Source organism: Pelodiscus sinensis, chromosome 7 (assembly GCF_049634645.1).
Source record: "Pelodiscus sinensis isolate JC-2024 chromosome 7, ASM4963464v1, whole genome shotgun sequence".
Lineage (NCBI taxonomy): Eukaryota > Metazoa > Chordata > Testudines > Trionychidae > Pelodiscus > Pelodiscus sinensis.
Window position 1 is genome coordinate 48,593,448 of NC_134717.1, and position 12,763 is coordinate 48,606,210.

A 12,763-nucleotide genomic window follows, 5' to 3' on the forward strand; every position below is an offset into this window, starting at 1 on the left:
CAACCTGAAATAATGCCCACTGTATTATGAACAAAGAATGACAATCTTTTTCTCGCAGAGATAAGCTTCTCTCTCTTTGAACAATGTCAATACCCCGTTTTGTGATATAGGGCTTACAAAGTAAGCAGCCTTAAAATGTGAATATCTGTCTTTTTAGTATTCCCTATACAACACTTATAATATGGGAACCCTGGCAAATTTGTAGTAATCTGTTAAACACCCACCTCACACTGGGCCCAAGGTTTTTTTAGATTTTTTGTAAAATACAAGTTATAATAAATATTATGTGTTCAGTAAAGATTCTCCTTTTATTTACAGACTCAAGACTTAGGCAATGTCTACACTACGGACTTTTCTAAGATAACAGAGATATCCCGGAGAAACTCCGCTGCATCCAGGGAATGTGTCTGCTCTTCCGAAATTTTTTTCAGAAGAAAAGATGCGCTCTTTTGGAAGTCCTGTATTCCTCATTTTATGAGGAAGAAGAGCTCTTCCGAAAGAGGAGGTTTTTCTGAAATTTGGCCCCGTGTACATGGGCTAAATTTCAGAAAAGCCTCTTCCCCCCCCAAAAAAAAAGAGTGCAATTTGCGTACCTTTTTCCGAAAAAGAAGTGTTGTGTAGACATAGAATAGAATTTCTGTGAGGCTATCTGATAAGTGTTAACTATTTTTTTCTTGGACAATAACTACTATGTGGATGATCCTTCTGTCCTCAACAATGCAGAGCAGTTGTACTGACACAGTATTAATTGAATATATAATTTGAACATACAAAGACAGATATGCAAGGTTCATATTGTTCTTGATTCTTCCCTCTGATAATGGGTGTACTTCTTAGTAGTTGAAATATATAATTTCAAAAGCACATTTTCTAAGATATGCACTAATATACTGACATACTATATTATTACTTTTTTTGAGAACCATTTAAAATGATGCTGTAATGCATCTCTGACAATTTTAGCAACAATAAACTTTTGCAGGAATATTATTTCTTCTACACAATAGAGAGAACGGTACACTTTGGCCAAGTCTAGTGGGTGTTTTACTTTCGTACGCATGCAGGCTGGAAAATGGGTCAATAGTCTAGTTCAGCAAATCCTATGGTACCACATGCACTTAGCCTTACCGAACATGAACCTCTGATGCTCCTTCCATTAAATCTCCATCTATATTCCAAGGATAATTCCCTTCTGTAAAAGTAGCTTGCAAATACACATTTTCTTCGGTGTCATACCCAATTTTATTTCTTGGTTGGACTTTTACTTCTTGAACAGCATAGGTCTCAACAAAAGGAAAATTAAACTAGAAAACAAATATATATTAAAATCAAAAGTGGTAACTCAAGACAGGCTCTTTACTAGTTAAAATTATGAAATTAAAAGTTTGCTTTTTCTTGTTTAATACACTAGAACCTCAGACTTAAACTGATAGAAGTGTATAATTTAGGGAAGAAAAAATACAGAGAATATTTCCTACAGTAAATATTCCCAGGTACAAATATTTCAAAACAGCTATTTACATGGAGAACGTAGAGCAGTTTTATTTCCTAGCTTAATATTTAGACTGCTTAAACATAAAAATACTATAGTTTCCTCTGTGCTGTGATCTACTGTATTGTTGTCTATCAATCTCTATTATTCCTGTGTTTTAAAATTTATATGAAAAGTATGTAAACAAATTAAATGTAGTTAATCCTAAACCATCAGACACACATATTGTACTTTTGAACATTTTATGGTCGTTTAGATCAAGGATGTAAGAGTATAGGGCTACCTCTACACTGACGGCTTCTTGTGCAAAAACTGTTTTGTGGAAGAGTTCATGTGCAAAAAGTATGCCACAAGAGCGTGTCTACACTGGCATGTGCTTTTGTGAAAGAGATGTGCTTTTGCACAAGAGTGTCTATGGCAGTGTGGACACACTCTTGCACAATAAAGCTCTGATGTTCATTTTAGCCATAGGGGTTTCTTGAACAAGAATTTCACATTGCCTGTCTACATTGCCCTCTTGTGGAAGAGTTCTTGCGCAAGAAGGCTTATTCCTCGTGGAGAGGAATAACTCTTCCAGAAGCCCTGTTTTCCAACGCTAGACTAAATTTACTTGCGCAAGAACTTGTGTGCAGTGTAGACACCCGGCAAGTTTTTGCGCAAGAACAAATGTTCTTGCGCAAAAAGAGCTGTTCTTACGCAAGAAGCCACCAGTGTAGACGTAGCCTTTAGCTGTTTAAACAGATAACTGATGAGCCTTATCTTTTTGGTTACTCAAATGGCTACATGCAGTTCCCTTCTGCAACCCCACACTGTTGCTTCTCTATTATCACCAAGCATGACATAAAACACAAGAACTGACACCTCTTCCAAAGATCCTAAATTTTGAATGATTATTTGAACTGCACCTAAACTTGCCTATCATTAATTTTACATAATGATATCACTCATTCAGAAGATGATCAGTATACTTTTACGTAACACGTTTACTTGCATTTGCACTGAGAATTTTAACACAACAGTGACGCGCTCTGATTAAAGAAACAAAAACACCACTTACATCTAATTTCGGTGATGCAGCCAAATACAGGTGCGATATTGGCAATATGCTTTCAAAGGGCAGATCTGCGAACCTCTCTTATGCCTGGTCTACACTATAGTGTTATTTCAAAACAACTCCCCTTAGGTTGAATTCATAAGCAGAGTGTCCACACTATCAAGCTCATTGTTTCAAAACAATGGGCCACTTATTTCAAAATCAGTACTCCTGCTTTCTTTGGAGGATAATGCTAATTTCAAAGTAGTTCGAAATAGCATTAGAGTGGATGCTCCAGTACTGCTCATTTGAAATAATTGGCCTCCAGAGGCTGCTTGCAGCTGCAGCACTGATCACACCAGGCAACTCCACTGCTCCCCTCCTGCGAAGCTTAAAAGTCACAGCAGCAGGAGAAGAGCTTGTTTCACGTGGAGAGCTGTGAAAGCCCTGTATGACACAACAGCAACCAAGGCAGCCACGAGTGACTCCAACACTCCCTCACACCCTCCCATGGTTGTTAGCACTCCTGCTGTTCCCTCAGCTGCCACTGGCTAGGACACAGGAGAGCTCCAGCCTGGACTGGTGCAGAGACCCTGGACCTCATTGAGGTGTGGTGGAAGGAGACCAATCTCCAGGATCTCTGCATCAGGAAGAGAAATGCAGAAGTATGTGGCTAGATTGCTGCCAGACAAAGGCCATATCTGAACACTTGACCAGTGCTGGATGAAAATAAAAGCTCCAGGACGCCTACCACAAGGCCAGGGAGCAGAACAGATGTTCCAGAGTGGCACGACATGGCTGCCGGTAATACGACCAGCTGGATGCCATCCAGGGAGGGAGGCCAGTCATGTCCCCTGCTGTTATCGGTGAGTCCGGCCAGGAATCACCCAGCAACAGCCTCCAGCAGAGTAGGGTAGCAAAGGACAAGGAGAAGGAGGTGGCCAGCTAGGCAATCATGCCCGTCAGCCAGGACCTGTTCCTCACCCTGGAACTGGTCCCCGCTGCTCCCTCCCAGGGGTCACCCAGGCTTCAGACGAACCTGGGAAGAGCACTTCAGGTGAGTTCTACAACTTTCCCTATATACACATGGGAACAGGCAGTGGGCTATGAGGGGCTGCATGCTCCTCTCTTGGCCTACTTGGCCTGGGGGCCGCACAACAGCGTGTGCACATGGAGCGCCAGTCTGGAGCACTCATCCCCATGACGTTCTCACATAGGAACCCTTTGGTTCTCCTCACAAGATTCCTGCACAGGCCTGCCTTACTCTAGCCTCCGTGGTGGGACACCTTCCCACGATAAACCACCACTAAGGAGGCTGGGGTCAGGGAACCACACAGCAGTGCGACACATGGCACAAGGTCATGCCCACACTCAGCTAGCATCCACTCCCAGTCAAGCATGGTGATGCGGAGGAGACCAATCCTGTGCATGGGAACCTGCCAGGGGTAGGAATAGGAAAGGAACCCAATAGCACACTGACCGGCAAGCAGCATCAGCCACTCAAAAACACCTTCTCCAACACACACCTCTCTCCACCTCTCTCCTCTCGTTCTCTCCTGGCAGAATTCTGCCAATACTGGATCCAATGTGTGCGCAACAAAGAAAGAAACTAAGTCTCTCCATCCCCCCCGCAGGTTCCTGACCTCACCGGCACCTTCCCATGCCTACTTGTTCCTAAGCTGTGGGTGTTGTGATGCTCTCCTGGGATGTCTCTGCCCTGGCAGGAAAGTGCCCACTTTCTAGGCAACAGGCGGCCTTGCTCAAAGCACATCGCCATTGTCTGAACCGAGACTTTCAGGTTGGCTCAGACATTAGGACTGGGCTTCATACACAGCATCTCCTGTGATGACTGCCCTTGTAACTTTTCTTCACTCCTTAGCCGTAGTGCATCCCCCACCTGCAAGCTTGGTGCATCCCCCACCTCCCATGCAGTTTCCCCAACTCTGCGGGATCAGCAGGACAAAATGCACCTGGGAGGACCTCCAAAAGGAGCAGATGGCTTGCCTGCAGTCTCTTGGCCAGGGGCTTGAGGATGAGTGCTAAGAATGGGCTGCCGACCAGGAAGAACACCAGGCCAACTGGGAGGAGTACTGGGCCAACTGGGAGCAAAAGGACACCTGGGACAAGCTGGCATGGAAACACAATTCCGTGTGCTCCTCCCTCACCTCTTCACAGCCACCTTTCCACTCCACCCCCATGGCTTCCCCTCCTTACCTTCACAGTGCCACCAGGGTCTCACACTATGGGGTGGTGGTACCTTTCAGGCACCTGGAGCCTCCCAACCACCCGGAGGCAGGCACCAATCCCAACTCCACCCCTGAGTTCCCCTCCCCCATTCCAGGTTCTTTCCCCAGTCCTCTCCTGTTTTTTCAACAAAGATGGTTTTATTATTTGCTGTGCAGGGAAGGGGAAGATGGGTAGGGAGGGGTAGAGAAGGAAAGATACACACAAGAAATTCAGCTATCCCTTGTGGAGAGGCACAGGGGAGTCTCACAAATGTCATTGCATGAAACTCTCCCTCAAGACCTCTCTGAGTCCAGCCCCTTGATGTACTATCCGAACGGCACTGGTGTCCAGATGCTCAAATTCCCTGGCCAGCTGTTCAGCCTCAGCTCTCCTACCCTGGCAGAAAAGTCTTCCTCTTTCTCTCACATAGGTTGTGGAGCACACACAGCAGGCTGCCACCGCGAAAGGGATGTCGCACTCACTGAGATCCAGATGGGTGAACAGACCCCTGAACCTCCCCTTTAAATGGCCAAATGCACATTCAACGACCATGTAGCACCTGCTCAGCCTGGCATTGAAGTACTCCTTGCTGGGATCCAGGCTGCCCGTGTAGGACTTCATTAGCCTCCAGAGAGCAAGGGATAGGCTGTGTTGCCCAGGATGACAATGGTTCAGTCAGGTGAAAAATCTCCAGCGTGCATCTTTTGGAATAGGCAAGAGATCCAGAAGATACGAGTGTCATGCTCCTTTCCCAACCATATCATGCTGATGTCGGTGAAGCATCCCTTGTGATCCATGAGGGCTGGCAACACCAAGGAGAAATACCCCTTTCTGTTGATGAAGTTCAAGGCACAGTGATCAGGGGGCAAGAAGAAGATGTGTGTGCTGTCTATGTTCCCACTCCCGCCGCAGTTGGGGAAGCCATCTACGATGCTGCCCACAGTCCCCAGAGTGACGACCCGCTGTAGCAGCATCTGGTCTTCTCTCCTTGTATAAGCACGGCCCGATGCGGATTTCCCTACACCAAACTGGTTCCTGACAAAGCAGTAGCTGTCTAGTGTAGCAAGCTTCCAGAGGGTAATGACTACATGCTTCTACACGGGGATGGGGAGTTGCATGCAGGTGTTCTCTCACCTGAGGGAAGAGGGGTGAGCCACTCACAGATCTTGAAGGCAGCCTTCTGCATGCAGAAGTTCTGCAGCCTCTGCTAGTCATTCCATACTTTCAGAACGATATGGTCCCACCAGTCCAAGCTCATCTTCCACCGCCAGAAGCAGCATTCCACAGCATCCAGGGGATTGAGGTGCATGTGTAACAGCAGGAGTGCCAGGACTTGGGTGAGCAGGGCCTGCGGTCCACACTGGGGTTCGTCCTGCAGGTCTTAGTCCTTTGTCCTGCTGGAGCAACATGCAGGCAGTCTGGGAGCTTTGGAGCTTTGGCTCCATGATGTGAATACTGTGGTATCTGCAAGGACAACGAGAGGACGAGGCACGTGCACGCTGCATCCCTTTTGTGTCCCATGAGGGGGAGACAATGGAGGAGCAGTTTGTGAGACACGGCCACAGAGAGAAGCCCCTGAAAGCACGTGCTCTATCATGACCTGATACAGCCACGGGAAGTATCCTCCCTCTTGCTGCCCTCCCCAGAATGTTTCCGGGGGCTCTAAGTCCAAGGCAGGCTTCAATCAGTGTGGACACTCTATTTTGGAATAATTCTAATTTCGATGATTCCCTGTAGTGGGAACACGCTATTTTGATTTTGTTAAATTGGGAGTTATGTCGATTTTAGTAATTTTGAAATAATGCCCTAGTGTAGACATCTCCTTACAGTTCATACATATCCAAATTTGGGAACTGGGGTCTATGAAAATTAAATGAACTATTGCTAGAACTACTGCTGCCACCATAGCAGGGAATGATTTGCCTACATTGTGGACTTAAGCGTTTGTTTCTTCTGAAGAGTAGCATCTGCTCCCCAGTGTGCCCTTAATCTCAGTACGCTAAATTTAAACACAGAATTTCTATGTCCTTATTTAAGTTCAAGAGCTTTACACTCTTGTGCAACTGCTGGTGTAAACCACATATAAACTAAACCACAACAGATGGGCTGAAATAGGCTAATCGGTAGTAGTCTGATTAGTGATTTTCAAAAATCAGATAAAAGGGGGCTAATGCATTTTGACAGGAAACTAAGTCTCTTTATTTGGACACTAATGTTAACTCCTGTAGCATGTCTACCTTCATGATTAATAGGTCTTTCATAAGCGCGCGCGCGCGCACACACACACACACACACACACACACACACACCAAGATAAACTATACCTGATTTTTTACACTGGCGTATCTTTTTAGATGTTTTATAAACTCTGTCCGTGAAGTGTTTCGTACAACAATAAGAGCCATGCTACCATTATTCAACCTGAAAAATACACATTTTGATTAAACTAATGCTACATTAAAAGGTCTTAAGTCCTTAAACTAAATTCACAATCATTTTTAGTTGGTTTAAAATCAATATAAAATGAGATTAACTTTACTAAATTTATTCAGAACTTTTCAGTATACTTTAGTGATTTTTATTTAATTATAAATCAAATACTTTCCTAACAATTGTATGTAGGAATTAGCTCACTCCTGAAACTTCTTATTTCTGATACTTATTTCATATGAAAATTAAATATATAGGCTAATAAACTATCATGAGAGAATTTCAGATCAAGTTTGATTGTTGTATTGCTTTATATATGTAAATGTTTAAATTTAATGTAAAATCACTTTAGTTAAATGGAATCCTAAACCGAGGAATAATAGCAATACAATTAACTTTATAAAGCTACATAATTTTTCTGTTAATTTTTTTATTACAATCAGCTTAACAAAAATATAAATTAATGAAAATTTCATAATTTAAATATAATGGATTCTTACCTAAAGCATTTCCCATATTAACTGATTGATTTGAATTCATTAAAAGTAAATATAGTTGTGACAAACTACAAGAAAAAAATGAATATTTATACATGTTTTTAATTTTAAAATTATTTTAAAAAAAATCCACGGTCACCTAAACAGAACTCGCCTTTTCTGTGTAAAGAATGTCCTTTCACAAAACAATATCTTTCATAAACTGCTGTAGTTCTATTAATGGAATTATCTGATTTACATTATGTGGGGATTTGGCCCCTAACAGCTACATTAGATTGTAAATTCCTTCTGGCAGGGATTTTACGGTGCCAAAACCATCCTCCAGGGAAGGGGTCTATGATGCAAAGCAGCCCACAAAATGAAATATCAACAGAAACTTAATAAAAACTACACTAACAATCTGTGAAGTAAGGAACCCTGACTGAAATTCACCTGGGCAATGTATAGATGTTAATGACACTGTTCTAATCTCATACACAAGACAACAATATTTGGACAGAATCCTGACATTAGCAATCAAGAGTTAAAAGAAAGGAAGGAAAAACTTGGAGTAGAACAGTGAAGACTTGAGAGCACATCAGGTTGAGGACATGATGCACAGAAGGAGCATCTGATGAGGATGATAATTTAATTGTATAGGTATGCCAAGAAGTGGATATCAATGTTCAATCTGAATGTTACATTTTTAGAATGTGTCTTCCTATGATGACTCCAGAGATCTTTCTAAATGGGCTTTACCCCTTGTCTTTATGCAAACTGAATTCTGTGTTGCTGCATCCCTCTAAACCTCAGCATTCTGCAGAGTACCTTCTGCAGAGGCTAGTCTAAGTTTGGGACAATCTTTTTGATTCTGAAGTTGTCTGATGTTGCAGAGGTTTTCTGAGGTGGGATGCGAGGAGGAGGTGATATTTGAAAATGTTCTCTCCAGCTCACTTACCATAAAAAAGAAAACATATATTCTGCCTCACAAGCATATAATTTTATGCATGAATATCCCGTTTATTCATGACTACTCACATTTTTCAGAAGCGACTAGTGATTTTGACTGGTTTCATTTTAGGGTGCTACTAAGATACTTGCCAGGGTGCTGATTTTGTGAAAGCACCATGATTGAAGAATGCAATGGATATTTGTTCAGTTTTTCTAACACTAAAATGGGCTGTTAGCTGGGGCACAGTTAATTATGAACTCTATATTCATAGTTATCAGTTTTCATACTTCACTAGCTATCAGATGATACATATTTTCAACATTACAAACTGAGATTACATTCATATTAGTTTGTCAACTAATGTCAACTTCCATAACCAGTAGCCAGCATTACCCCTGCAATTATGATATATGCCTTTTTAATGTAGAGGAATTTGTAAATATTGTTTCATGAATTTGTCTAAATGAGAAAATAAACATTTTAAATTCTTTATGGTAGGGGAAAAAAATCCAACATGGCTTTCTCATCTAGAGAATGCAGGATTCAAGAGGAATTTTTACAAGAAATCCACAACCCAATTCTCCTCCTATCAAGAAACCTGAGACAGATGATTACTATTTAAGACAGTCTTGCCAACTAATTTAATCACAGTAATTATCCAATCATTATTCTAGTTAGACAACTTGATCCAAAAACTGATTACAATTCCTGAGATTATGGAGTCAAGTGCAGTCCATCCTCCCTCCCCCAGTACAAAAGGGTCTAGACTGCTGCAACACAGGCAGGCATTCCAGGAAAAGCCAAGGTTTTAGGAGTAAGATGTTAGCATTTATAGACATTACTCTAATTCTTTAAACCCTTACTGACCTGGTATTAGGTGCCAAGCCTCTTGGTGCCATTGAACAGAGACAGGGGATTGCCATAATGCTCACATTCAGGAAGTGACCCTGGATCGTGTGCCACTGAACCTTGTTATCTAAAGATAAGTGAGTAATTCAGTATTACATGAGTTTAACTACACACAATTCATTTTTAAAGGGCAATTTAATTAGAAACTTACCAGATTTTTTAGGTCTCTCTTTCTTCTTTCTAAAAATAAGTGTCACACAAAGCAATTAAAATGATAAAAATATTTTAAAAATATAATTTTAGAAGTAACCAAACAATGCTTCATGTTATAGTTAATCAAAGAAAAAGTTAGAACTTTGACACTAGAAGAACGGATTGCTTAATGGTGAATAAAATGAAGTAGTACTTGTCTGTCAGATCCCCGGTAATGCTAACATCAAAAGTAGAATACGAAGTTAATGAATAATTTATATAATGAAAATTTTAATAGTTGGCTAAATCATAATCTTAACAGAAATAAAGTTCAATTTTGCCTTGTAATATATTGCATTAAAATAATATTTCACTTTGTTCTAATTTTATCTTCAAAGATTCATACTTGTAGGCTGTGTCTACACTGCACCCCTTTTCCGGAAAAGGGATGCAGATTAGACCAGTCGGAATTGCAAATCGCAGGGGATTTAAATATTAGAACACTGGAAAAGGGGTGCAGTGTAGACACAGCCGTATAGATTATAGGATGGTTTAATTCAGGTTTACTTACCTAACAGTCTCTTGGGAGTCCTGCAATGAATTTTTCAGAGGTAGAAATGATAACTCACATTCTTCTGGCCTAGAAAAATATTGGCATTTATTTCCACATAAACCAATATTCTGATTGCTAAGTTGGTTTTTATCAAGGTAAAAATTATTTTAAGAATTATAAAGTTAAATATGAAGAAGGTTCTTCTAATTAAAAGGTGATATTCAAGAAAGTAGATGGTAAAACCAGAAAAGTTTCTACCTGCAGTCTCATTTTTATAAACATCAAGAAATATAATATAACATCAGGTAAAATTGAGAATAATACTATTACATTTTCATGAGGAAAATAAAAATATTGAAAATAAACATAGCATACTTTAGACTTGCCAGTGTTCTAATTACAGCAAAATCTCTCCGCTGGTTAGAGGGCATCCAACGATGCTTTTCAGCCAAAGCCAGAGTTCTTGCACCAAAACCAAACATAGCTGAGAACCCAAAACGAAGAAACTTGCTTGGACTACTGAAAGTGCAGATGTCCACTGGTTGTATATGTCCTGAAATAGTGTGGTAGACATGAACATTAGTTTTCAACATAAGCTTATCAACACTTCTAAGGAATAAAGAGAGAACAGTAGCTTTAAGAGAGAGCAGGGACATATGAGTTAATGGTTTAAAGATAATTTTAAGCACACTACAGGCAGTCCCCGAGTTACGAGGATCCGACTTATGTCGGATCCGCAGTTACGAACGGGGCCGTTCCTCTCCCTGGTTTCCAGCAGACCAGGGAGAGGAAGCAAAGCGGCGGAACACGTGGGCAGCGGACAGGGTTGTCCGCTGCCCACGCGCTCTGCGGCTTGGCTCTGCTTTGCTCTGCTTTGCCCGCCCCCCCCCCGTCCCCCTGGTCTGCAGACCAGGGGGATGCGGGGGGGGGGGGGGCGGGGCAAAGCAGAGCCAAGCCGCGGAGCGCCCGGCCAGCTGACAGCCCAGACGCGTCTGGGCTGTCAGCTGATTGCGCGCTCCGCGGCTTGGCTCTGCTTTGCCCCCCCCCCCGTCCCCCTGGTCTGCAGACCAGGGGGAGGGGGGGGGGCAAAGCAGAGCCAAGCAGAGCCAAGCCGCGGAGCGCGCGGTCAGCTGACAGCCCAGACGCGTCTGGGCTGTCCCACTGCCCCCGTGCTCGTGGCTTTGCTCCGGACACCTGTGGTACAGCAGCTGGGGCGCTGCCAGTTGGTCCCGTAGAGCCGCTCTGGGCGCTACTGGACCAACCGGGCAGCACCCCAGCTGTTCTGCCCCAGGCGTCCTGATTCAGCCACTGCTGGTCAGATTCAGCAGCGGCTGAATCAGGACGCCTGGGGCAGAGCAGCTTGGGTGCTGCTAGGTTGGTCCAGTAGCGCCGAGGAGCGGCGGCGCTACTGGACCAACCCAGCAGCACCCCAGCTGCTCTGCCCCAGGCGTCCCCAAGTCAGCCGCTGCTGAAACTGACCAGTGGCTGACTACAGGAAGCCCCTGCGCCGGGCTTCCCGGAATCAGCCGCTGATCAGTTTCAGCAGCAGCTGACTTGGGGATGCCTGGGGTTCTTAAGTTGAATCTGTATGTAAGTCAGAACTGGCGTCCAGATTCAGCCGCTGTTGAAACTGATCAGTTTCAGCAGCGGCTGAATCTGGACGCCAGTTCCGACTTACATACAGATTCAACTTAAGAACAAACCTACAGTCCCTATCTTGTACGTAACCCGGGGACTGCCTGTATTCATTTCTTGTTCAATCAGTTAAGCATTATAGTTGGAGCATGACGTGAAATACAGTTAAGATTGCACAAGTGCATTCATTCTACCTTCTCGTATTCCAATGCTTATAAATATCAAACTTTTTGTGGTTTGCAATTTGCCGCATATATTAAGATTTATTTTGGAAACTAAGCAAATATTCATAAAAAGTTGGACATTTACTCAAGTTCTATTAACATTACAGTAGAAACATGAAATTTAGAATTGACATAGTATCTTTCATAGCAGATTAGGAGTTGATGGTCAGGTGAAAACTGGTTTTATTGGTCACATTATAAGGACTTTAAAACATACTTCAAACATTTGTGGTTTCTATATCTAGTAAAAGTAGCAAACTACCTATGTTCCAGAAATGGGAACCTTTAAACATTGAACAGAAATGATCAACAAGCTCTTTTTTTTCAAATTTCTATTAGATTTGTGAATGTGTGACAAAGAAAGTGAAGTGAAATTTCCAATCTAATGTCCAGGGCAGAGGTGGGCAATAATTTTGGAAGGGTGGCCACTTCATAAATTTTGTTTGGAAAAGGTCTCCAGTCTGGGGCTGCAAGCAGCCCTGGTTTTGAGCAATTTCCCCTGACTGGACACCCTCAGCGGTGCCCAGACCTGGCCTGCTCCATCACAGATGGGGTGTCTGATCTCAGAGGGAGCTGCGGTGCAGAAGCAGGCTGGGAATAGGGTGTCTGGGCAGGTGGAGGGAGCAGGAACAAGGGAGGGTGCAGTGTGTGGCCAGGAAAGAATGTGCAAGAACAAGGGAGGGTGTTGGAGCAAGCTGAGG

At 43.1% G+C, this 12,763-nt stretch overlaps 1 protein-coding gene across 5 annotated transcripts in view; it reads right to left on the bottom strand.

Moving 5' to 3' along the window:
- CERKL (CERK like autophagy regulator) overlaps window positions 1-12,763 on the bottom strand; it is a 137,980-nt gene that overhangs the window by 840 nt on the left and 124,377 nt on the right. For 4 of the 5 annotated variants that reach the window (XM_075933746.1, XM_006121694.2, XM_075933747.1 and 1 more), the window contains 6 exons: window positions 10,579-10,756; window positions 10,222-10,290; window positions 9,670-9,698; window positions 9,477-9,585; window positions 7,076-7,172; window positions 1,129-1,304 (listed from right to left, as the gene is read on the bottom strand). In XM_075933746.1, coding sequence (XP_075789861.1) covers window positions 1,129-1,304; window positions 7,076-7,172; window positions 9,477-9,585; window positions 9,670-9,698; window positions 10,222-10,290; window positions 10,579-10,756 — 658 coding nt within the window. Of the gene's footprint in view, window positions 1-1,128; window positions 1,305-7,075; window positions 7,173-7,681; window positions 7,747-9,476; window positions 9,586-9,669; window positions 9,699-10,221; window positions 10,291-10,578; window positions 10,757-12,763 lie in introns of those variants that run through there. The other variant, XR_012905239.1, reaches the window with a different exon arrangement.